The 26,001-nt window shown below is 34.0% G+C and overlaps 2 protein-coding genes across 2 annotated transcripts; one reads left to right on the top strand and one right to left on the bottom strand.

Annotated features, from left to right (window-relative positions):
* Positions 1-512: 512 nt before the first annotated feature.
* Positions 513-8,447, bottom strand: LOC129318907 (DExH-box ATP-dependent RNA helicase DExH12). Its single transcript, XM_054963908.1, is given in 7 exon segments — positions 513-862; positions 864-2,251; positions 2,254-2,811; positions 2,814-3,891; positions 4,007-4,396; positions 5,114-8,098; positions 8,245-8,447. Coding segments are annotated over 6 exon segments (6,522 nt in total). The 5' UTR covers positions 8,069-8,098; positions 8,245-8,447; the 3' UTR covers positions 513-709.
* Positions 8,448-17,687: 9,240 nt separating this feature from the next.
* LOC129318545 (protein RGF1 INDUCIBLE TRANSCRIPTION FACTOR 1) lies at positions 17,688-19,476 on the top strand. Its single transcript, XM_054963385.1, has 5 exons — positions 17,688-17,841; positions 17,973-18,076; positions 18,188-18,388; positions 18,547-18,762; positions 18,843-19,476. The coding sequence occupies exons 2-5, from the start codon at positions 18,074-18,076 to the stop codon at positions 19,134-19,136; spliced, it is 714 nt and encodes a 237-aa protein (XP_054819360.1). The 5' UTR covers positions 17,688-17,841; positions 17,973-18,073; the 3' UTR covers positions 19,137-19,476.
* The last annotated feature ends 6,525 nt before the right edge of the window (positions 19,477-26,001 follow it).

Genomic DNA, 26,001 nt, shown 5'->3' with positions numbered 1-26,001 from the left:
TCAGAGCTGAGAGCTTCAACTTTGACATATGATATTGGGATATATTATTATAAAATCATGATTTTACCTGCTTTTCAATTATACTTAAAATCAGTTCTCTAAATCAATTACCAATTATCACATAACATAAATCAATTATATTCAAAATTAGTCAAATTAATTTTTTTTCCACAATTTTTTCTAGACAGACATCCAAACACTCTTAATCAACCATGTGGCGCAGTAACAAGCAATAAAATCAAATGCTTGCCCGCCATGCCATGACAAGTGGAAAAATGAGACAGATCTAGCTTACCTTCTGTGCTCTAGGGTATAGACATATCGATATTCATCCTGTGCTCATCTCGTGTCCTGCCTTGCCCCAACACCATTTTTGTCCCGGCTCCATTATATTTGTCCTGAATTTTTTGGGACCACAAACAACCCATCCCAACATGATCAGGATAAAGACGGGCCAACCAAAACGGGGACCCATGAACACCCTAGCTTATAGTAATTAACTACCAAAAAGGTTTACTATTCGGAAGCAAATGCGCAAATATATAACCACCAGTAATCCAAATGTTAAAAACGTGCACTCAGACATTTGAAGTTGCGTCTACAACTACAATATTAGCACGGTGATTTATCCCGCAAGTTCCGAAGTAGAGCCATCTACTAAACCAGAAGTCAGGAAATCAAAAAAACTACGAGAATACCACCTCATTAGTCATTCAGTGTCACTAGGCCTCATCACCAGCAGCTCCTTGACATCAACAGTGAAGGTATATTCCTGATCACAGCCCATGTAAGAGTCACACATGAAATAAAGAGTATAGGATCTCCTTCCAGCTTCAGAGGGGGTAAAATCCAGTTTTGCTTTTAACTTTCCGTTGAAGGGAAACCCTTTTAATTGCAAGCAATAAGTTATTCTTAGGATCGCCAATAGCAAGCCACCATCCTTCCTCCTTGGCTTTGGGATACCTGGGAGCATCAACAGGTCCTACTTCTGTCCTCCCCTCCAAATCACGCTCAAGAGTCACTAGGACTGTTGCCTCCTCCCCAGCCCGCACCGAGTCACTATCCAGTACCTCATATGACATGTCAATATTGGGGAAACGATTGCAAAAACGTGCAATATCCAACAGCTGCAAATCCGACATCTGCAATAGTTCACGCCTCTCATCATCCTCCATCTCCACTAAATCGAACACAGACTCAATTTTCTTCCCAGGGTTTTCAAGGCATCTCTTAGCAAGCTCCTTTGTGAAGTGAGGGAGCTGCAAAAGCATGGAATCAGTATTCCACAGTCCCTGTGTCACCATTTGACTGACTTCCATAGCAAGAAGAGCCAGGCTCAGCCAACCATTGCTTGAGATCACATCCACCATCGCTTGGAGGAGTCTATTTGCAGAAAGAAGCACTTCTCGCTGGTCCAATGCAAGGTTCCCACCTACTGGTTGCCTGGAGAAGTGGGCCTGAAGCAAAGCATTAGCTTTGATGTGGGGGTCTGTAACTTTAGGGTTGTCAAAAGAAAACCTCTGGTGATTAATTAACCTCCGAACCACGTCTTCCTCCCCAGGACGTATTGGAATCTGAGCATATTCTGAGGCAGATGATAAAACCTCCAGTAGACCCTTCATTCTTGTTTTAGATGTCAGAGAGGAAGAAAACCGTTCAATAGTTGTGTAACTGATGTAATAATAAGATGCTATCAAACCAAGATTGGAGGGCGAAAGGTCCATGTCATCCTCAATTGCAACACACCTGCTTGCTTCCAAGTCACTCAATGTATTTTCCACAAGTTCTGAGAGGTGATCAGAAAGATGCCTGTGACTAACTCCTTGTAAATTGTAATAGTTGGGATTTTGCGTGAGCCTCCTGTACATAAACGTCCACGTAAGATAATCAACAGCATCTTGCTTGTTCTCAATAATTCCAGCAACCACTTCAGCATTCAAGTTATCATGCAAGAAGTGATGAAGATGGCTTTCAACAGGGAATGCTTCATACAAGAACTTCTTGTAGTACTCCTTTCTAGGTGCATGACACAGGATGACACATTTTCCTGAGTTGTCAATCAGAGGCCTACTGGCATGACCCATCATTTGCAGAAGATCAGTAACAGGGTAATCTGACTGTGCATTTTCCCGTCCATCATAGAATTGCGTACCCATCACAACTACCAAATGGGCTGACAATGTCACTCCCCAACACAGTGAACTGCTCATAACACAGACCTGAATCCACCCAGCTTCAAATAGCTGTGTACAACTTCCTGATCAAAGTTGCTTAGGCCCTCATGCAAGTATCCTACTCCTTGCCGTAATGTGACTTTCAACATTTCATCATTAATCCTGTTAAGAAAAGGTTCAATCTCTCCTGGAGGCCGCAATAAGAAAGGCTTCTCTCCACCATCTGCATTAGAGTATGTCATCAGATCCACTGCTGTATGCCGCACATGCTTCCTAGTAGGCACAAAAACAAGAGCAGGTTTCCCATTCTTGGCATGTTGAACAATTGCAGTGTAAGTTGGTTTTGTCATTGCTTGCATCCTTGCCTCAAAATTAGCAATATCTATCCCCTGAATATGTATTTCCAAAGGCACAGGACGAACACCAGGGGGAAAATTAAAAAGACCATGAGATGTAGCTCCAATCCATTCTCCCAGATCTTTTGCATTTGCAAGAGAAGTAGACAAGGCAACAATACGGATCTTGTTTTCAACCTGACTGGCAATATATCTCATCCTGGAGACAATCACCTCCAGAACAGGACCACCCTGGCCCCCAATTAAGTGGAGCTCATCAACTATGAAGAGACTAACTTGTGAATATGCTTTCGTTGTTTCCAGCGGCGGGATAAAGCATCCCATTTCTCTGGGGTACTGATAATAATCTGACCTTTCTCAAGAAGCTTCAAGTCAGTTGCCGTTTCTCCAGTCAATTCAACCACCCGCAATTTAAGACCACCTCCAAATTTCTTCTCCCAATCACGAAAGCGTTCCTTTGCAAGAGCTTCAATTGGTGCAATATAAACAACACGCATGACACTATCAAGTCCCTTTTGATGATTCCTCAAAATAGCAAATTCAGCACATATAGTCTTCCCACTCCCTGTTGGAGCAGCAACTAAGACATTGTCATCGGAATTATAAAGAACAGTGAAGACTTGTGTCTGGACAGGATTAAAATGCTTAAAATCCTGATAGATAGCTTCGTATGATGAATTTCTCAAGGCAGAAACTGGCAGCGGCTGCAGATCCAATAATTCAGTTGGTGGCGGATACTTTTCAGGCAAGATGAGGTGCCTGAAAGAAACAGGTAAAACAGTTTGTGAACCAAGCCATCTATCTGAGACAACACGAATAAAGTACTGAGGGGGAAGTGGCTCATAAATTGGCACTGTGAAATTGAGAGTGTGGTCCTCATCAATATACTGTTTCTTTAGCATAAAATACTCATGATGAAGAATGTATTCCCCATCGTTATCCTCCACAATGACCCAGAATGGCTCAACATATCCATGGATTCTGTCCTCCCACATAAAATCTGGAGTTATCATGAGCTCAACCCTCAAAACTGTGCGAGTAATAGGTTGAACATGTGCTGCAAGATTCAATTTTGGAAATTGATGGATAAATTTATGAAGAGTCCGTCCCATCTTTGGTGCTCGAATAAGCTCGCCAATCTCCTGTGATGACAGGTCATAATACCTTTCCCAAGACAAGTCTTTCTTCTCCAATTTCATCAATATATCATTAGGGATTCCATTGAATTGACGAAGAGGTGTTTGAACACTCCATATCCTCTTGTTTACCATCTTGCACAAGTTCAAAGCCTTCTCAGCTAACTGTGCCCAACCTCGTTTCAAGACAATCTCAAAAAGTGCTCTCAGAAGTCGTCCAGCACTCTGAAAAAGAGAACACAACACAAAAGAATTAACAAACATGCATGCATGAGAGCCAGTAAACAGAGGACAAGATAATGAAAGTTAGAAAAATGTTGTTAAGGGAACAAAGTTTTACCTGGGTTATAAAAACCATATCAGATGTCAGAGAGAGTCCTTCAAGCTTTAACTGTGAAATGTATGCTTGCAGCAAAACGTTAATCTTGGCACTAGGCTCTTCCAGGCTTTCCTTGATGGGAATAGGAACACGATCCAAAAGTTTTGCCAGTTCCATCTTCTCATCCTGCCTTACAGTTACATATTTAAATTCTTCACTCAGCGAGAACAATCGGCAAAGCTCTATATCACCCATCGTAGGTTTCAAGTGCTCATTATACGTGGATATTGTTCCATGAGTTATGTAATAAAAACTTGCAATGCGACCCAAGTCTGTGACCTGGAAATAGCCACTTTTCCTATCATACTTGACCAAATTGTTTTTATCTAAGATGGTGGCAGCTGAATGAATCTGCAAAAATTCAATGAGATAAATAACTGTCAGCCACCATAAAAATGAAAATGAATTAATAAGCATCATTAGCATGCACCATGCGTGTGTGCGTGTAGCAGACTTGTTATTGAAATCACACAATTCGAATCACAGGAATTGTATGATCTCAAATAAATCCGGAAATCACGTTGCCTGGAAGGTATCCAAGTCATTACTGACCTCGACCATGCACAGCCCACTCAAGGAATATTTCTACTGATTTCTCTTGATTCTTTAATCTACTGCCCAGAGGAGGTAGAGTACACACATTTTAGTACAGGCAGATCTACATGCACCTCATTTTGAAACCCTAAACCTCTAATATAACTTATCAATTTAAAGAAAATGTAAGCCCTAGCAGAACATATTGAGTAGGTCATGATATCATCGAACACACATGTTAAGCATGTATCATGTCTTTAAAATATAAAAATCATTAGAATACATTTAATTCTGGAAAAAATGAATTCAAGCAATGTAATTGCCCACAATTTTAAGCAATTCATCATATTTTATCCCATCAGTTATTGGCATTGCATTAAACCAAGTAGTTATGAGATTAGAAACTACATAAAGGCAAAAACAAAATGTAAATACTGCCAGAGAAACCCTAACACAAACCAAAAAATTGCAAACAAATTTGTCTTATCCAAATAATAATAAGGAATGATAACCAACGAGTACGGCAGAACTTACCAGATCAGCCCTCCTTTCCTCCAGTGTTATATCTCTTGTGAGAATATCAGGAGCCAGACCATAGAGTGAAGGATTTCGTATCATTCGTACATACAGATAAGTGTATCCAATCCAATTACATGCTTCTCTGGCATTTTGAACAGTGCCAAGAACAATTTCTGCATTCAACTGATCAGCCAACTTAGACACAAACTGGCTTTCAATAGGGAGTTGCTGGTTCATAAGGGATAGATAATATTGCAATTCACTGTGTCCAGTAATAATTATTCCCTCTCCATATGAGTCATATTGGGGCCTCCCAGCACGACCCAGCATCTGCATAACATCAAGAGGACTTAGTTCAGTCCAGGCACCCTTTTCTGGATTGTAGATCTGTGTCCCTTTAATAATCACCGTATGAGCAGGGAGATTCACACCCCAGGCAAGAGTCGCAGTGGAAACTAAAACTTGTACATGTCCATCAGCAAAGAGATCCTCAACAAGCTGGCGGTCAGTCCTAGTCATACCAGCATGATGAATTGCAAAACCATATGGGAGAAGATCTTTAAGATCATTGCTCTTCACAAGATCAGTATGAGTATGGAGAATTTCCCGGCTAGCACTATCTTCTTTAAGAAACCTACCAAGTGTATCATTAGCAAGTGCAGTATCTCGGATAGCACGAGCTGTCTTGGCAGTTTCTTTCCTGGAATGGACAAAGATGAGAACCTGATGCTTTCCGGCTACACCCATAACTTTCTCATAACAGATATCATTCATCAACTGGAATCTCTGAAGAGGCTTCTTTACTGTAATTCCAACGTACTGTTGAGAAAGAGGAACAGGTCTATAACTATTATCAAAATAAAACAATCCTTTCTTGAGATCAACACGTAAAAACAATGCCACGTCTTCATAATTGGGAAGAGTAGCGGACAATCCGACCAATCGAATATGTTCCTTTGTTGTTTCAATCTGCCTTACAGTTCTAGCAACAATACTTTCAAGAACAGGTCCTCGATTATCATGAAGAAGATGAATTTCATCAATGATAAGAAGTTTCACAAGTTGTGTATAAGTGCGATCACCAGACTTTCGGGTAACTATATCCCACTTCTCAGGAGTTGTGACAATAATTTGAGTTTCTTCTATTTGTTGGCGAGTTAATGTCTGGTCTCCACTGAGCTCCCTAACTTTGACATCATAATCCTGCAGACGATTAGACAAATTTCCAACAACTTCTGCTACAAGGGCTTTCATAGGTGCAACATAAACAATTTTATATTCATTATGGTTAAATGAACCATCAGAATTTCTGTGCAGTGCGATCTGCTGAAGTATAGTGAGAACGGCAACATTAGTCTTCCCAGCCCCTGTTGGAGCACACAGAAGAATGTTGTCTGGATTGAAGAGGGCAGTCTCATAAACCTTACTCTGTACCCTGTTCAACTGAGTCATTCCTTTAAATGCTGGTTGTGCCCAGTCAGGCATGGCAGATATCTTTATAAACTTTTCATTGGAATCGACTGGCTTAGCCTTCAATGCTGGTACATGAATTTCTTCATACCCCTTGCTGAGATGCCTGTAAGACCCATCTGGAAGGTCGCACTTCTTTTTTGCCATAAAAAAGCCACCTTGTTCAAAGGCAAGGCTATCCAGATCAAGAAGTTGGCGCTGACCTTTTAACCAACCACTCTCAGAATCCCTATCAGCAAGCCCCCTCCTCCCTGTGTCCCCCTCTCCAGTGCTCTCATCCTTCAATCGGCGAGCTTCTTCTCTTATACTTTTTTCCAAGTTCTTTTGCCTCTCCTTCGCAGTCGCCCTTGTAGCATGCAACTGCTCTACTATTGAGGCCAACTCAGGACCTAATCCCGTCATTTCCTCTTCAATTTTCTTCCTCTCATCCTGGTCTTCTGCCCTAGCCAAACGAGTACACCACACAATCTTCAGCCGGTTGCGCAGTAGGAACTTGACAAGGCTGAATTTATCAAACTGAAGATGGACTAACAGCTTGGTTTCCACCTCCCTATCATCACCTTCGGCCAGTATCTTAAGCACCTCTTCTGCAAGTTTCTGGCATTGCTGCGGATCAATCTGCTGCTCAAAAGCTTGGGATATTTTCCTTTGAAGCCAATAAGCATCAATGTCCTGAACATTGAGGTTCAACCCCTCATTTGCTTCCTGCATATCATCATCATCGATACCACCCATTTGCATAGCCCCAGCACCATTTGGTTCCACGACATCATCATCATCCTCTTCCTCCTCTTGCACCATATCAAGATCACTCTCTTCTTCCTCTTCCTCATTCTCCTCAAACTCAACCGCAACACCCACATCATCGTCTAGGGAATCGTCACCATTAGCTGTAGCGGACCCGGGAGCATCAACTCCCTCTTGAAAATCGGTGATAAGCCTACCAATGGATACAAGCTGATCAAATACCTGGTTGGGGATAGGGTTTAAAAGCTTCTCGATCTCCTTTTTCTTATCGGGGTTTTTTACAGTCTCGTTCTTCAGTACAGCCAAAATTTCGTCAGCAGCACCGCTTACTATACTCAGTGGCTGCCCACCCAGCTGTTGTTGAATGACACTAAGCATAGCCTCATACGCAGCTCTAGTTTCCTTCGTCTTTGGCTGATAAACGCCTTCCTCCGTGGAAGTCAGAACACTTTCTTCTTGAAGCCGGCGTCTCTTGCTCTGCAAATTGGGAGGAGCTTCTGCAAGAGGGTCACGTTCTTTCTTCTTCTTCTTCGCTTTCTCCAGCTTCTCGTCTAATTCCGGCGGCCTGCCTCTATAAGCTCTATCACCAAAGCTTTTAGGATCAATCTTACCCCACAATGATTCAGGCTCCCCGGTTGGCTCATGAGTGTCCCGAGGTCGAGTGTCTGTGGTGAGGACCAGACTCGAGTTGGCTCGATACTCATATTGCTTGAATCGAGCATGTGCCTCGGCACCACCACCCAGATGCGCCATATTTTGATACCGAACAGATAATCCAAAAACCTAATTCAAAACCCTCAGATGAGTCAGGGAAGGTTATCCGAATCCGTTGAACCCAGAACCCTAAGATGAGCACATAACACTGTGATATAAAATATTTACTTACCGATGAATGCAAAGAAAAAATATATTACGAAAGAGAGACCCACCGTTTAAAACTCTGCTGCAATCCGCGGAGGATGAAAAAATAGTACGAACTAACGGTTAAAGCTTATCACTATACAAGTGCACCGCGCACGTTTGCACCGCCTTCACCCAACTTCCCTGTACACAGTTCGGGGGCGACGCACCTCTGAACCCTAAGTCGGTCCGGTTACGGTACATGTCAAAATTGGGAGATCAAAGCAGAAAACATATATCCCACTATTTCAGTATAACGTTATGGGAGAATTATACGTGATTCCCGCAAAACTAACTACTACTGTGAAAAAATTAAGGCCAGTTTGAATTTTAATGAGATTTAATTGATTATAAAAATAATTAATTAATATAATTATTATATTGTAATGTAATTTATTTAAATAATATTTTTAAAAAATTAATTTTAATTATATAAATTATCATAAAGGATAATATTTTTTAAAATTAAATAATTAATAAAATTATATTTAATATTATTAAATTTGTTAAACTTTATTTAAGAAGTAAAATATAGTATTTAATAGTTAAATTAAATTTATAAGTAACATCTCATAACTCATTTTAAAATGTGATTGTGGCTTAACAATTTATTATTTAATTTTTTGACTGTTTGGATAACTTTTACTAAAATTGATTATTTTACCCTAAAAATAAATTATATGATCTATCCAAACAAGTTGTAAATCCAACAACGTAATTTTTTTTCTACAAAAAAAAAATCAATATAACATTAAAATACAATAGTTTACACTACATGAGCAAAAAAAAAAAAATCAATAACACTTTTCTTAGATTCATATTTAGGTTAAAGATGTGGGCCCATCTGTTGAGCCTTAATTGTGTTTTGCTGTAAAAATTAAAGAATTTTATAAAAAAATTACTGTTCAATAACTTAAAAAAAATTGTTTTGTTTGGGAACAATATTGAAAATATTTATAATATATTTTAGATTTTATAATAGGGCAAGATTTATACACTTGGTTTTGTATATTTAATATACTTTCACCCAATTAAGTCATGACATGTAGGTTTTAATAAAAAAGAAAGTGTGAAATTCTCATTGGCAATAGATCCCATGGCACGAATGACATGACAATAAAATTTGAGTATAGTAATTACGAGTACGGTGGCATGAAAGAAGCTCAAGGCAAGGAGCAAAGAGCCCAACACTTTCAATCCAACATACCTAAAGACCTTTTATAACATATTAGAGATTCAATAATAAGAACCCGAACTAAAATAATGAAGCAAGCCTTATTCAATCTTATGCAAGAAGTTTAAGAGTTTGGAGAGTATTAGGGCACTCTTCTCAAGCCCAAAGGAGAGCATCTAGGCGTGTATAATGTGCTTAATATCCATATTCATGAAGAGTCAAGTCTAAGAAGTGCAAACCCTAACCCAATGCAGTAAAGACCACAAATAAAGCCTCTTGCAAGGAAGGAGACATGAAACCCGGGTGAAGAAGTCAAAGGTGGCATGATTTTGAATCTTTTATAATCCCTTGATTGTCTCCTTAATTGTTTCATATTTTAGTGGTCCTTCGACTTTACTCCCTTTTTTAAGAAGCAAGATTAATCACAGTTTTCTAATTTGAGTTTAGTCAAATATTATAATTAATTATATTATTTTTAATTTTTAAGTTTTGTAATCCCATAATTTTAGGATCACATCTCCTAAATTGTGTGGCTGAATATTTTTTCCTTTATTTTATGTTATTTTCTTTATTCTTTTAATATTAGAAAATTAGGATTTTAATTTTAGAAAATAGTCTTCTCTATGAGCTTATATATATTAAGCATGCTTCCTCTTGTAAATGGAAGAGAAGTTGAACAAAATTATTCATTTTAGAGCTTATAACTTTTATAAGCCTGAGTGCTTTATGGTGGTATCGTGTGAAAAACAGACGTGATCAACTTTTGTAGTGTCTTTGAAGGTTGAAGTTTCTAGAGACAGGTGCTATAGAGGATGTTATCCTTGATTATTATCCTTGTTGTTTATTTCATTCTTTTCTTTATTTTCGTCATAAATTTCATCCATATCTTTTTATTCTTTTGTTTTTATTGTGTTTTAAGGTTATGTTCCTAAACTAACACGATTTTATTTTGATATCCTCTATCAATTGCACATTTAACGTTTTGTTAGTGCAAGAATTAAGCTTTGTCATGGCTAATATTAGCTCCACTGAGATATTATTCAATGGTTGCCGAAATAAACCTACAAAAGACATACACGTGCGTGTGTGATTACTTAACATGGCATTAACAACTTGTTGATGTACGAGGAACAAGTTACTTAAATTTGACTAATTGATAATTAAATGTTGATAACTTATTCCTTAAATATTAATGAGCCGTAATTTGAATGTTGACAAGTTGAAATTTGAATCTTCACAAATCCAACTAGCTTTTAAATAAATAATACGACATTAATAAGTCTATATTTAGATTTTGATAACTTAATTATGAGAATAGATAATAATATTTTCGAAATCAGTAACTTCCCTAAAAAAAGTTTGAAAACTAAGTTTATTTAATTTTAATTTTATCCTTAACTCAATCTCCCTCTAATAAAAAAAAGAAAATATGCATTCATGCATGCTTACAATCATGAAAACTAAATTTATGACATGCTTTTTTTTTTAAGACAATGCTATAATTAGAGGACTTTATTGATTCAACAACAATCTTTTTTTTTTTTTTGTGAATCAAAGGGTTACGGGTTAAGACCCTAAACCCTCGTGTCCAAGCTCTAACAAACAAGGTGATTTAAAAAAAAAACAAAGCAATAAAATTTTAATAGCTGACATCCAAATTTTTAAAATTGAAAATCTTGAGCTCACAATAATTTTTCAAGGATGATTTGATATGATGAAAAATGAGAGATACGGGTGTGAAATTGAGAAGGATGTTTGTTCTAACATGATAGTTTCAATTCCACCAATCACCATTGGTCTCCATGATAAAACCCAAGTTTTTAAACTCATCATTTTTCATTTATCCTTATTGGGAAGAAAAAGAAAAAAAAGTTAATTAAAGATATTAAAATTTGATAAGATTGGAAGATCAAAAATATCTTATTAATTGAGAATATTTTGTTTTAACTGTCATAATATTTGAATTATTATTATCATTTTATTTAATTTTAAGATTTTAAAAAATTTCTCGCATTTAATTATAGGGATAAGGTTAAGACCTATAAATAACACCTTAGCTCATTTGTTTTATAAGCACATTTAATTAAATAAAAATTACTGTTATCTTGTCTCTAATTCAAGTTTTCTCTTCTATCCATTATCTCTACTGATCCCTTTATCTCTCTTTTATGTTCTTTTCCCACTTCTCCTTTCTCATTCTGCATCAATTGGCATCACGGCCAGGTTCCCACTCTACTTCTATTACCAAACCCCTTCTTAGTACCAAGAATCATTATATGGAAAGGCTTTGGGAGATGAGTTTATAATTTAAGACTCTTTAAGTTACTCAGTAAAGTTCTCTGATCATAAATTTTAGGTCCTGTACTATTTATCTTTTTTCCTTATTCCCTTTTACTATTATTCTTATTTGTTTCCACTCTCCTTCACTTTAAGCCACTCTTATAACATCCTCGATTTTAAACCAAAATAAATAAGCTCAATTAGATTAATTAAGTATGTATTAGTGACATGTATGGCTAGAGAGACCTAACGAGCATATTTAGTCTCAATTTCAGCTCTAAACATGGGTCTGAAGAAGAGTCGGTCACCCAGGGATGAAAGAAGAAGAATTTTTGAAGAAAGTGATTCTGTGCCACATATCGTGGCTTGTGAATGAGCCATCACAGCACATGTGTGATAACATGTCTAAAAGAAGCTTTATGTGCCATGCGTCACAGTGCATTATGCATCCACCACGACGTATGATCACATTTTTACTGTCATAAGTCACAAAAATAATGCAACAGATAAGAGAAAAATGAAGAATACGAGGGAGAGGCAAATGAGCTATGCTAAGGCTTCAAGAAACCAATTTGTAAGGGTACTTTGGAGCTTATAAACATCAACGGTAAGCTTCCTACTCTTAAATCTTTCTTTCTTCTTTCATTTTATTGATGGTAGGAGTTAAGGTTGATTGATAATGTTATTTTTCGGTCTATAAAGGTTATGAGTCTAAATCCATTAACTTAAATAGAGTTAATGAAAGCAAATTGATCTAAGTAAATTTGATATTTATGATTATATAATGATTGGTGGTTGAAAGACATTAAATGTATGAAATTTTTATAAATATGGTGGTTAGAAATAATGTGGTCCCATTAATGACCAATAAAGGGCTCATTGATATTAATGAGGGTTATAGGAAGCTAAGAAACCCTGTGGATACTTTTACATGAGTTAAGAATAAACCTTGAGTATTAAAAAATGTTAAAGTAGTGATGAAAATTAGCTCAAATATAAATATTGATGATTTGCATTATAAATAATTGTAGAGTGACTATTATTGACACCATTCTAACTTCTTGAAAGCTTTGGGAGTGAGTATTAAAGGGGTGAAACCTTTAATCTCTTAAAGGTTTGAGGCAGCAAGGGGAATCTTAACTTAAACTTTTGTGTGTTTATTAGTTATTAATTGATAAACGATGATTAAACTATGTGGAATTGATTGAAATGCAAATATGGCTTGCTTTGCTTAAAAAGCCTACTAGGAGGTGGTGATTTAATAAAATTCAATGATTTTAAAATATGTGAAGTTCAATGATTTTCAAAGTATGTGGTACCACAATTATGAAAATAGGAGTTCAATGATTTGCATTGATAGAAATTCAATAATCTTGAGATGTATGTAGTTAAATGATTATGAATGTGTAAGGTACGATGATTTTCAAATTTAAAGTTTAATAATTTGTCTGAATTGGAGTTCGATAACTTGTATAATTTATAGTTCAATGAAAATGTGTTTGAGAAGTTCAACGATTTGTTAAAATGGTGGAGTTCAATGAAATTGTATATGTGAAGTGCTACGAATTAAATTAAATATGAATTTTGCATGAATATGCATTACATGATCTTGAGAAGCAAGAGTTTGGCTAGGAAGAAGAGTAAAGAATTAAATCCACGTGGTAGGGCTTTCATCTGAGTGATGGTTTGCTCGAATTGATTGTATCCATATTATCCTACTTGTTCAACAAAGGCATGTCCCACCAGTTCAACGAGAAACTCAGACCTAATTATCTATCCACTGGTTCAACAAGAAAGCTAGTTAGGGTATATGACACCTCATGGTATGAGAAATGGGAAAAACTGTATTCCATAAGTAAGTTGGGTGTGCCTTGATTGAGTAATCCCCTCACAAGTGTTTAGGCTGAGGAAATTATGGATTATAGACTATCCTATTGTGTTATAACCCCATAATATCGTGTTAAAGGAATAAGGAGGATATAAGATAGGTGTGATCATGTATATAGTAAGTAAGGACACATGGTTGTCTGTATTGTGACCTTAATAAAGATATTCATAAATTGAGTTTTAATTACTCCCGAGTATTTGTGGTTATATAGTGTGATAACCTTAATAGGATATGAAAATTATTGAAAAGCTTTATTTCCCAAGTTGTGTTATTATACTTGGAAGTGTGAATATATATATATATATTCTTAATGTTTTACATGGTTTGAAGAATTGACTTTTATTGCCACTTGCATTTGAACTAATCAACATGCATTAGTATGAGTTAATTAAACTTTATTTACTGAGTGATTATATTCACTCCATTATCTTCAATATTATAAGGAATAGCTAAGAGGATTAGAAAGAGGAAAACTCCCAGAGGCATAGGATAGCGATCTTACTTTAGCATGCCTCTTTATTCTCGAGTCACTATGCGTACTTGACAATTTAAATTGCCAACTATGTTTTATCTATTTTTAGTTCTTACTTGCATTACTTGTTTTGTGAGATGTAGGTGTATTTTGAACCTTAAGGAGTGAGTTGGTGTTATGAAATATATGTGATAGGTCAAAATACTAATGTAAGTAAGAGTTGAGCATATTATATATAGATCATGAATCATTTTAGGGAAATAAGCTTAAATTCTCCCTTGTATGTTTTATGAGTATTTAACTTAATGTGATATGATGCATTGCATGAGTTAATTTTGACGTTTTGCATATAGTCAAATGAGTGTTACTGGCCAATGGCTTTTAGTAAATAAATTGGATACTTGATTTTGTGAAAATTGTTGAAAAAGTATAAATTTTAAAAAGAGTGTCTAAATTTTGATTGACGAATAATTTTCTTTTAAAACCAACGCCATTAGTTTAAGCTTGGAAAGAGCTTTCTATAAACAACTAGTTCGCGTCAATCGAACATCGGACGGAGAATTAGAGTGTTTTGAAAGTTGCCCTGAAAGCTGTCACATTGACAGCATAATTCACTGTCAAAATTTATGCAATTACACTCAACATATAGTGCCATGAGCTACAATGCATGTCATAGAGGCGAACATGCCGTGGCGCATATTCGACAAGTAGCAGCGCATGCCCTAAAATTTTATAAAATTTTATCATTTTCAAATTCTTTAATAAATGCACTCATTTGTGAATGATCCCAAACTTTTGCATAATTGTGAACTCTAATTTGTCTATTTGGAGAATTTTGAAAATGGTTTGGGTTTTGTAAACTTCGGATCCCAACTTTTCTAACTATTTCAAACTTGGTTTATATATTAACTACCTAAATCGAATCTCATTAGTACTTAGGAATTGGAGTTAATTATGTCTTGGATGGAAGAGGATCTTACAACTCTACCATATTTCCTTCCTTTTTATATTATTTTGTTTTTCATATTTTGTTTCCTTCCTTCATATATTTAATTACCATTCCATTTTTCCTTTCTTTCATTAACTAATTTGATTTTTCCTTTGATTTAGCCCTAAAAAAAATCACCTTATAAATAATTTGGCCTTACACCTAGGTCAAAATCTACTCTAGACTAGTTGAAGTTTCCATTGATTTTCTTAAGGAGTTTTCAAGCCCCTGGAGGTCACTGTAAAAACTTTACCCAGGTTGTTACTTGTTTAGCATGTTTGATCCTTAAAGAACTTTTAAATTTTTAGAGGGTTAGACTTGTTGAATAAGATATTGACTTTTTAGTGATGGTGACTTAAAAGCATTTTTTCAAATAGGATATTAGAGCCTTTTAGTAAAAAAAAAAAAAGAAAAGATCTCATCTTCTATTGCCTGCAATCACCTAAAAAAAACCACATTCAATCGTGATGTTATGACCTCATTTAATTCCCAATATGATTACATCGACCATCATCAATATGATTATATTGATTGTCATCAATATAATTACCATTGTCAATATGATTATACTAATCATCACTACTATGATTATGTTAATTATTATCAATGTCCCTGTCAGTATGATTTAGTTGATCAATCAAACTTGAATTTGATATATTCACGCCTTAAATTTGCGAGAGATAAAATTGATGAACTTTAAAGCTCCCTTTGATCAACATTAACAAGAAGAGCATTGCTCTCAAGTTGAGAAAGAGAATTCATATCACAAGGAAGAACTTATAATCCTATCGATAGCATCTTAAAACCACATAAAAACCTTGATATCTTTGACTTTTGAAGGTGATACACCTAACAAAGACCTTTTTTGCCTGTATCGATGGTACTAGAAAGTAATAACACTGATAATTTTGAGATCAAGGTATGTGATGATATAGACATGAGGGAGGTTTTAAACCATGCTGAAGATTATATACCCATTCTAAAGATAGGTGATGCTGAAAAACAAGTAGAAGTCAATAATATGATAGAACAATTGCATATACAAATTATACCCATGATGGTTTTTTCTTTTAAAACTATTGATGATGGTATGCAATTTGATCCTGATCTTATTTTACCTTATTGGTCTATTACACCACACAGTATTAAGGTTATTACAGCTCTGAAAGAACAAATTGTTCTTGAACCATATAGTCCCCTCCAATATTATCTCATTCATTGGAAAGAATTTTCAGACTCGTACTCTATGATTTTACATGTTTAAATTATTTGCTATTCATTTGATGCCATTTATTAATATCCAATTTGCTAAAAGGGTTTCCCAAATATAGCAATGACTTGGAATCTCTCAATACTGTTATACTTTTAGAGCATATCCACAATTTTACTCATCGGAAGAGAGTTCTTTAAGTAGGGGAGAAATAATGAGAAGAAAAAAAAAGAATTAATTAAAAATATTGAAGACTTTATAAGATTGGAAGATCAAAAATATTTTATTAAGATATTTTGTTAATTAAAAAAATTTTGTTTTAATTGTCGTAATATTTAAATTATTATTATCTTTTCATTTAATTTTAAGATTTTAAAATTTCTCAAATTTAATTTTAGGGTTAAGGTTGAGCCTTATAAATAGCATCTAAGCTCATTTGTTTTGTAAACGCACATTCAATTGAATAAGAATTATTATTGTCTTGCATCTCCTTTGAGTTTTCTCTTCTATCTATTATCTCTATTGATCCCTTTATCTCTTTTTTATATTCTCTTCCCCCTTCTCTTTTCCCCGCATCAATCGCGCTTTCTCGATCCACTTCTAGCAACCACATGTTGATTTCCAGTGACCACACGTTGACTATCCATGATCTCTAGCAATTTCATGATCTCTCCTGCATTCTATTAATCTTCTTCACATTTCTTCCTCTCATTCAATACATTTGGCTGAATCTCAGTGGCAGATTTCATCTTCCTTTTCATCCCTTTCAAGAACCTTGATCTCAAGGGGTAGTAACCGAAAGAAAAACAACAAGGATTTGTTGGAGATGTTTGTGATGGCTTAAAGATTAGGTGGTGATCGGTTGATCTTAAGGGTTTGCCGATAATTTTTTTTTTGGTAATGGATATATTGGCAACATCTCACAACGACAGCCGCAATAGTTTTGAATTTGGATTGGGGCTAAGGTTCTATTAATGTAGTTTTTTTGAAGTATATCTTGGTTGTTTGAATCAAGATTATATCAAAATTTCATAGACAAACCAAAGATGTTTTAAATCTCATAACCATGCCAATTTTCACTTCTAGATCTACTTTCATATTCATTTTCATTTATATCATAACAAACAGGACATTAGACTTTTCTGCAATTACGTTTCTAAATTCTTCAAATGATCCTCTTGATATTTCTCCCTTTTTGTGATCTGTGACAGCAATTTACTATCACAGCCATGAAGAAACCACCCATATCATCTCGTTTATATATTCGATTAAACCGAACGCCCGCTTTTCCCAGCGTTGCCAAATGTTCTTGAACCTTATCGGGTGTACACTTCGAAATTTGGGGACAGAACAAGATGCATAAATAATAAACAAACCAAATTCCCTCACTGGGCCACGTTTAACCTATCCCATTATTAATATTAATATTAATAATTAATAATAATAAAAGGTTGAAATGGGATTTCCAGTGACCGCCTCATAAATTCCCCTTTTTAGCGGAGCTACTGCGATATCTTCTTCTACTCTTTTTCCCCCTACCTCTGTTCTGACCCATGCCTCATCTCTCTCACTTTTCTCTGTTCCCCCCACCTCCATCTCTAATCAAGCAGCCAAGTGAGCAACTCAATACACTGATATTATCTCTCAACCCATCCTTCAATTTTCCATTATCTTATCAATTTTGAAATGTTCTTTCTACTCATTCTGACGGAGATTTCATTGTTCTGCTTCGTCACTGCTCGCAGATTGATATATAATCTGATTCAGATTTTCCGGAGCAGGAGAGGTTGCTTATCGATAATCATCATCAACGAACAAGTATTCCAAGTGTTTGACTCTCGCCATAATGGTATTTCTTATCTTGTCGTGTTCGACTTGACCCCCCACCCTCTCTGCATCATCAGATGTCTCTGATTCATTTTCTTGCTCAAAATGATTATCTTATTCGGTTCCGATCCAGGTGAGCCCAATAGGTAACTTCGACAAGGGTGACATGGGCCCTCCATGGTTGAAACCAATGCTTAAAGCAGACTACTTCGTTACCTGCTCAATCCATGGCGATTCGAATAAGAGCGAGTGCAACATGTTCTGTTTGGATTGTATGGGAAACGCCCTCTGTTCTTACTGCTTGATTCATCACAGAGATCACCGTATCGTGCAGGTTGGGCCGAGACCTAGCTCAGGCCATTATTAGTATCTTTTGTAATCATAAGGGTTTGAACCTGGACGGACCTTTAAGCCTGCGTTTTTGTTTCCGAGTTTTTTTGAGTCGCAGAAATTTATTTAATGATTGTTCAATTAACCGACCTATGCGTGTAGATAAGACGGTCCTCGTACCATAACGTGGTCAGAGTGAACGAGATTCAGAAGTACATCGACATTTCCTGCGTCCAAACCTACATTATCAACAGTGCCAAGATCGTTTTTCTCAATGAGAGGCCACAGCCACGACCAGGAAAGGGGGTCACCAACACTTGCGAGATTTGTGGCAGAAGCCTCCTCGATTCTTTCAGATTTTGTTCATTGGGTTGTAAGGTGATTCTTCTTTGATATCACTTGTTTCTCTGCTTGCTTTAATCAGATAGATGATACGTGTGTGTTTATGGATATGTCAGCTCGGAGCAATGAAGCAGGGTCGCTCAGAACTCACATTTGCGCTAAGGGACAGGAACAACAAGGACATACTGGAGTCGGATGAATCGTCAACTCCTAGGAAGATTCGAAGGACTCATGTTTTCAACCGCCTGATCATGGATGATCCGATCATTTTTTACAACCATGGGAAGGAGAGGTGCTCAGCTTCTGAAGAAGACGACGGCAACGGTAGCATCTCTCCGGCCACCCCTCCGATTTACAACCACCGTAATGCCAGGAGAAGAAAAGGCATACCCCACAGGGCCCCATTTTAAATAAACCAAACAGAAATCAGATGATGATGATGAAGATGAGGAGTGTGGATAGGTATAAAGTTCTTTCATATACTGTTAGATAGGTTAGTGCCCTGAAGAATCATCAATAATCAATAATCAGTGTTATCTTATGGAAATAGGAATGGGATAATACAAATTCAGGGAAAATAGAGTATAGCAGTGTCCCTATATATATGCTAGAAAATGGGTGTGTTAATCAGGTCATTGTACAGAGGATGGTATACCTAGTTCTCAGGATGAGCGAGATATGGGAAGTAGCGCTTCTGTTGTAAAATTGCATGTAGGTTTTAATAAGAATGTATTGCTTGTCCCACTTAAAGACGTTCGTAACTGAAGTGTTTTTTTTATCTGAGAAAAAATGGGTTAGTGTGCTTTTTTTTTTTTTTTGTTGGGGGGGGGGGGTGGGGAGCCTGTGGCCTGTGGTGCATCTAGTTTCTAGTCTACCGCCTCCTTTTTTGAACGACGTGCGTGGAGCATCGCTATAACGAGAATCTTTCCGTTCCACGAAAAGGGATCGGATTCACTTTTACATGTTTGTTTAGAACGTTTAGATTCTGAGCAGTGTTTCCCTGATTAATATATCAGATATCCCGAGCATAATTCTGCAGAGAAAAAGAAAACAAGAAATAAAATATCAGAATCTTCACCGAAAAATTCTTCTGCGTGATAAAATTAAAAGAATGTAACCCAACTTTCTGTACCCCTAAATCATTTCCACTAACCTAAAAAAAAAAGAACAAAAATGTTTAAAAATTTAAAGATATTCTTATATAATAAATTTAAAAAGTGATATCATATTTCTTTTGAAAGGTAATTTTAAAAATATTATTTAAAAAGTTATACTGTAGCTTATAAATAGGATTAAATAAATTTTTTAAAATGTGTTTTATAAATGAAATTAGGGGGAGTATTGATTATTTACACTAATTGAATCAAATAAAATATTTAATTTATTTTTTAAAAATTGTTGTGTATGAATTGAGATACTGAAAATTAGATAAGTTGATTCAAGGAATAATGGTCAAGATATTTCTTCAATAATTTAGGATCCTATTGATTAAGTTGACTTGATTTTTAATATTATTTTATAAGATAGATTTAGATAAAGTTATACATACAAATAAAATTCATTAAATATATAAATTTTTAAATTTTTTTCATTTAATGTATTTTTAACATGAACAATGAAGAGGGAAAGGTAATATTAAAATTATTTTATTAAATTATTTTATTTTTTGAGATATAATCCTTTTTTAGATTATCCCATAATTTAAAATGGAAACAATACTATGAAATGGAAAATGAAAAAAAAATAAATAAATCAAAGGCATGTTTTGGAAGGGGGAGGAAAATAAATGGATGATGGAGAGAAGAGAAGAATGGCGGGGTTGTGGTGGGATGGAACGGTGAAGGTCCAGAAAGGTCAGAGACAGATAAGAGCACGCGTCAACGCCATGGAGGGGGTAGACGACAAACAAGAGGTCGTTGTCGTAATAATCGCTTTCATCTTTTTGTGTTTTTGAAAAAGGTTCTTATTTGCTTGCAAACATTTAATATTTATATTTAAATTAAATAAACAAGTGGATTATGATCAACGAGAGCCGTAAAGAATCTGAAACTTGCTGTGTGTGACTCCACTCTCTGTCTATTCTATCGGCTCTATCTGTGCTCCACTTTTGCAACCCCACTAGCCATATCCTACCTAAGAGGGGTTTTCCTTTTTTCCGCCAATTAAAAAAAATCTGATCAACTTAAATTTCACGAGCTCATCAATATTGAGATTAAAAATAGCACATAAAAATACTAATGGATTATCCATTGACAGTATTTTCATAGTATTGAGAAGATCTGAATTTATATATTTATAAAATATGGGTCTATTTTTATTATCTGAATCACTGTTTCGTTGGCAAGAGATTTTATGTGCGTGCATGCATGATTTGATCATTGTCCACCATCACATGGTGTTTATTCTCATACAACAAGTGATATCCCTTCTCCCATTCGTCTTTTCATATCTTCTTCGCCTTCCTTCGTATCATATATAGAGTATCTTTTTTTCATTTAATCCTCCTCTTAACAGTTTTTGCATGTGTGTATAATTAAGTTCTCTGTAATTATGTTGATTGATTTATGATTACGTGTATGTCACGTGTGCCTGCGCCATGAGAAAGTAAAAGCACTGCCATGAAGCTCGTGGGTGGTGTAAAACCTAAGTTGAAACATTACTAAATTCTTTGAGTTTGAGACGTGCAATTTTCTCCGAAATTTATAGTTTTTTAAAAATAAAATATTTTATATTTTTAAAAAATAATAAAATAAAAATAAAAAATTTTATACATGAACCTTAATTTTAAAGAATTTAAATCTTGCATCATATAATCTCGGATGCCATATTATTTGTATTTTAATATTAATTATGAAAATAATCCAAATATGAAAAGGAAAAAGAGAAAATCCTTAATATTTTAATAAAAAAGATATGGGTTGAAGAATTGTTGGAAGAGAGAGAGAGAGAGAAACCATTGAGAAAATATTATAAAATATTCTTTTTTATTCTTACATGTAAATTATCTTCCATAAAAGTTGATGGGGTAAGAGAGTAAAATATTTTTAAATTATAAGTTAACGAGTGTCTAAGATTTTAAATTTATTTTTATATGATATTCTTGTTGAAATATTTATTTAATTATGAATTAACATTAATTAATAAGCCCAAATAAATTGGTATGATTTTGTGTGGACCGTAATAGGAGGACCACACAAGTGAGCCCAATGGGCAGAGGCCCAACCCACAACCCAATAGTCGTCAGTTGTTCCTTGTCTTTTAACTGACTAAGTCAGAGATAATAAGATATATAATTATTTATTATTTAATAAGACGATTACTGATCTGATCTATATAAGATGATTAGTCGATAACTGCAAATACACGACTCATTATTCTACTTCCATTATCTCTAAACTCTCTGAAGGCTCTGGGAACTCATGGGTTGGGTACCTGCCTACACTCGAGATAATCGAGATTTCTCAAGTACTCATGAATTCTTCAAGTACGCATATATTACTTTATTTATTTATATAAATTGAGATATTCAAATTCAACAATTCTCTTTTAACTTTTAAAATTAATGCTATCTAGCTGTTATGGTTAATAAAAATTAATTTTGACTTTTAGTTAATCAAACAATGACATAAAAGGACTTCAAAAATTATAAAAAATAATCATTTCTTTGTTCCTTTTTGGTCATTGTTTGATCAATTAAAAGTTAAAGTTAATTTTTGTTAACAGTGAGTGTTAAATTACATTATTTTTAAAGTTGAAAGAGAATATTGTATAAAAATGAGTTTATAATGTTAAGGAAGGAAAGCATATCTAATTGTCTATATATTTTTATAGTTTGCTGAATTTGAATTAAGTCCATGCATTTTATTTTATTTTAATCGAGCTCTTAAAGTTTGACCAATTAAATTTTGTAATCCTTAAAAATTAAAATCCTTATATTTTTCCTTTAAAAAAATTAAGAACTTTTACAATGTTATTAAATTTAAAATTAATTACATAATTTTTATAAAAAAATTTATATAATTAGGTTATTTTCTAAATATTTTTAATACATGTAGAATTTTTATAAAATTATGATAAAAATATAAACAGTGGATTAAATCAATTTTTTCCAATTTTAGCTAAAAACATTAAATTAAATTTTTTACAAATTTCTAGAGTATTTTAATTTTGTAAAATTTAATAATTCATTATTTATTTTACCCTTCAGTGGGTCAACATGTATAATAGATAAAATTATAAAGATTTGATTAAAATAAAATAAATTATAGAGATCTAATTTAAAATTAAATGAAATTGTAAGGACCTACAAATATATTTTCCCTTTTAAGTATTTTGAATATATAGTTTAGTTATCAATTTTTTTATCCAAAATTGATTACCCTTTTATAAGTTATTCTGTATAAAAATAAGAACCATTAATTACCTTATTCAAAATGCAACATTTCACAATTTTTTTGCGCATGCTAAAACGCTGCGTATGCAATAATCTGCATTTATAAAGATAAAACATTTAATTAGGGTAAAAAAAATTACCTTTCAAACCGCATGAGTGAGTTATCTGCCTCATTTCAATGAATTAATTAAAAACAACTTCCGTGTGTGTGGGGAGAACAGGATGAGGTATAATACTCCCCCAAGTTTTAAAAGTAAAATGGCAATATTATTTGTCTCATTAATTTCACGGTTTTCCTCGTTCTTTTTTGCTATCACAGGTAATACCTTTATTTTTTTTTAAAAAAAAGAGTATTTTAGAGAAAGTGATACCTCCTTTTTCGGAACTTTTATAAATATAATTCACATCATAAAATTAAATTAAACAAATAATTTAATATTTATTATATTTTATATTATGATTAATTTATTATATTTATTAGTAATATGTTATTATATATTAATAATAAACTCTTTATAAATTTTTAAATTTTTAATAATACATTATTTACATATTAATAATAAATTTTTTATATATTAATGTAAACTTATTATATTCTCAAATTTTTAAAATTTGAGTTGCATTTTTTGGGCACGGATTTTTTTTAACCAGTGAGCTAATTTACCCTATTTTTTTATGAAAAATGATAAATTAATAAACAAGTAATTAATTTGACCAGTTTACTTAATTCCAATAAATTAATCAACTAAACCTTATATCGAGGATAAACTGGCTATTAATTGTTTAATAAAAACCAGACACACGTGGCACAATTCTTATTCGCCTACCCTATCTAGAAAGAGGAGGCTAATGACACCCTGACGACGGGCGGTTGAGAAGGTTATTATTCCAACTTCCAAAGTTGTGTGCAGGACACGTGCTCCCTTCGTTGTCCGCCCAGACGTTAGTTGATGTACGAGAATCAGCATCCTCCGGGACGCGTCACACTATACTCCAGAGCTTCCTTCTTCATGATCGAGTAAAAGGAATATTTTTTTATTACAATTTATGCTAATTTTTTAATTCGATCTAATGCAATTTATATGTCAAGGGCTTTCTTTTTATGTGGTGGTATCCAAATTAAATCATGTGGCTGCGGAGATGTGACGAAGCTAATCCTAATCCTGAGCACAATATTGTATTACGTGGCTGGGACCCTTTAATATACCAATCACCCGGACCAATGTCTAGTGCGTTATGGATTTATCAGGTGCTTGGTGCAAGTAATTTACTCCATATAACCTCGCATGTCTTTTTTTTTTTTTTTTAATAGAACGGAAGAACTTTCATTCAAAGTGCAAGCTTAACTTACAGAATGAGAACAAGTATTAAAACTACGCCTTTCATCACAAGGTTACTTCGGTTCAATTGTCAAATATGATTGTATTGAAATGTTAAATGTGAGTTGCCTTAGTTGGGTGTGATGAAAAATCTCATGCCAAATAAAATTAGACTAAAGAAGATGCGCAAGTGTGAAGGATTATAAATTTAATGTCTTGAGATATTTTAAATTTAAGATGCAGTGTTATAATCATTTATAAGTGTCCTCGTCTTAGAATTGTTGAGCCATCCAATTATATTCTCTCTTATTTTAAGATATATGCTCGCGGGTTCCAACAAACTGGAGATAAACAATCATTCTTAATCTAACCCTGCTAATCTACGTGCCAAAAATGAACAATGGATATTTCTAAACACAAGATGAGTTGAAAGCTTCTGAATAAAACTCATGACATCCATTAAAACAAACGAATAGATACAAAGAACATAAAGAAACAAAAAAAAAAAAAAAAACTACTCTCTTTCATCATCATCCACACCTATGATGGAAAGTGGATGATGAATAAAAAGACAAAATCAAATTTCCATAATGTGAGCATGCCTAACCAGAGAATTAACCTGTTTGTCCAAGTTGCGAGGCGCATGATTGAAAACTTGATTTCATTGTATGTTATTCCGAAACATGACCAGTAACTAGAGTTATCAATAAGAATTGGTTAGATGTTTAAGAACTCAAACTTATAAGCCCGTGCATTTTAAATTGACTATATTTTTTAAGCTTGACCTGGCTCAGCGATGAAACTAGAAGCCTGTGTAATTTTTTATAAAAAAAATTTAAATTTATAATTATGCTAATACACAATTTAACAAAACGCATCATTTTAACTTAAACATTAAAAAAAATCAAATAATTTTAACCACACTATTACTCCTCAGTTCATCTGTTAAAAAATGTAAAATATTTTTAATTGAATCCTACTTCTTAATAAAATAGTTACTTATTATCAAATTAATATACACTATCTTTATATATTTATTCCTATTTAATAAGATATTATACTCTAAAATAAATATAAATAATTTTTTATTATGGACTTTTTTAAAAAAATATAATAATTATAAATTAAAATATTAAAAATATTTTATATTTTTAAATTGAGAGTTGCAATATCAACCGTCTATAGTTTTCAACAAGTTCAATTTCACATGAAGAAAAACCAAAAAAAAAAAAAAATACCGGCTTACACAGTTACACAGTCCAAATTAACCCACTTTTGATAGGTTTATTAAGGATCGGTAGATTGGGCCAAAAACTTTCTCACACAAATTTTTTTCATTTGGCAAGTCCTTTTGTCTTTAAATACATATTCCCTTCATTACAAAAAAAAAAAATTAAAGAGTTATTCATTAAAAAAATATAAAGTATTTTTATTATTTCAAGATACACTTTTTTGAAAACTTTCATAATAAATAAATAAATTATTTAATATTTATTTTTACATGATACGTGTTACTAAATAAGTGTAGATATAGAATAATTATGTTAATTGTAAGACAATTAA

The sequence above is a fragment of the Prosopis cineraria genome, unplaced genomic scaffold (assembly GCF_029017545.1).
Source record: "Prosopis cineraria cultivar Desert tree isolate PC_DT_omini unplaced genomic scaffold, ASM2901754v1 PC8, whole genome shotgun sequence".
NCBI lineage: Eukaryota > Viridiplantae > Streptophyta > Magnoliopsida > Fabales > Fabaceae > Prosopis > Prosopis cineraria.
The sequence above is the reverse complement of the archived record's forward strand: the minus strand, read 5'-3'. Positions and strand labels throughout refer to the sequence as shown.

Bases quoted from the DNA above. Each gene is read 5' to 3' on its own strand.
- LOC129318545 (XM_054963385.1), top strand. The intron at 18,389-18,546 runs GTTGGGCCGAGA...CTATGCGTGTAG, and splicing joins GAGATCACCGTATCGTGCAG to ATAAGACGGTCCTCGTACCA. The intron at 18,763-18,842 runs GTGATTCTTCTT...TGGATATGTCAG, and splicing joins TTTGTTCATTGGGTTGTAAG to CTCGGAGCAATGAAGCAGGG.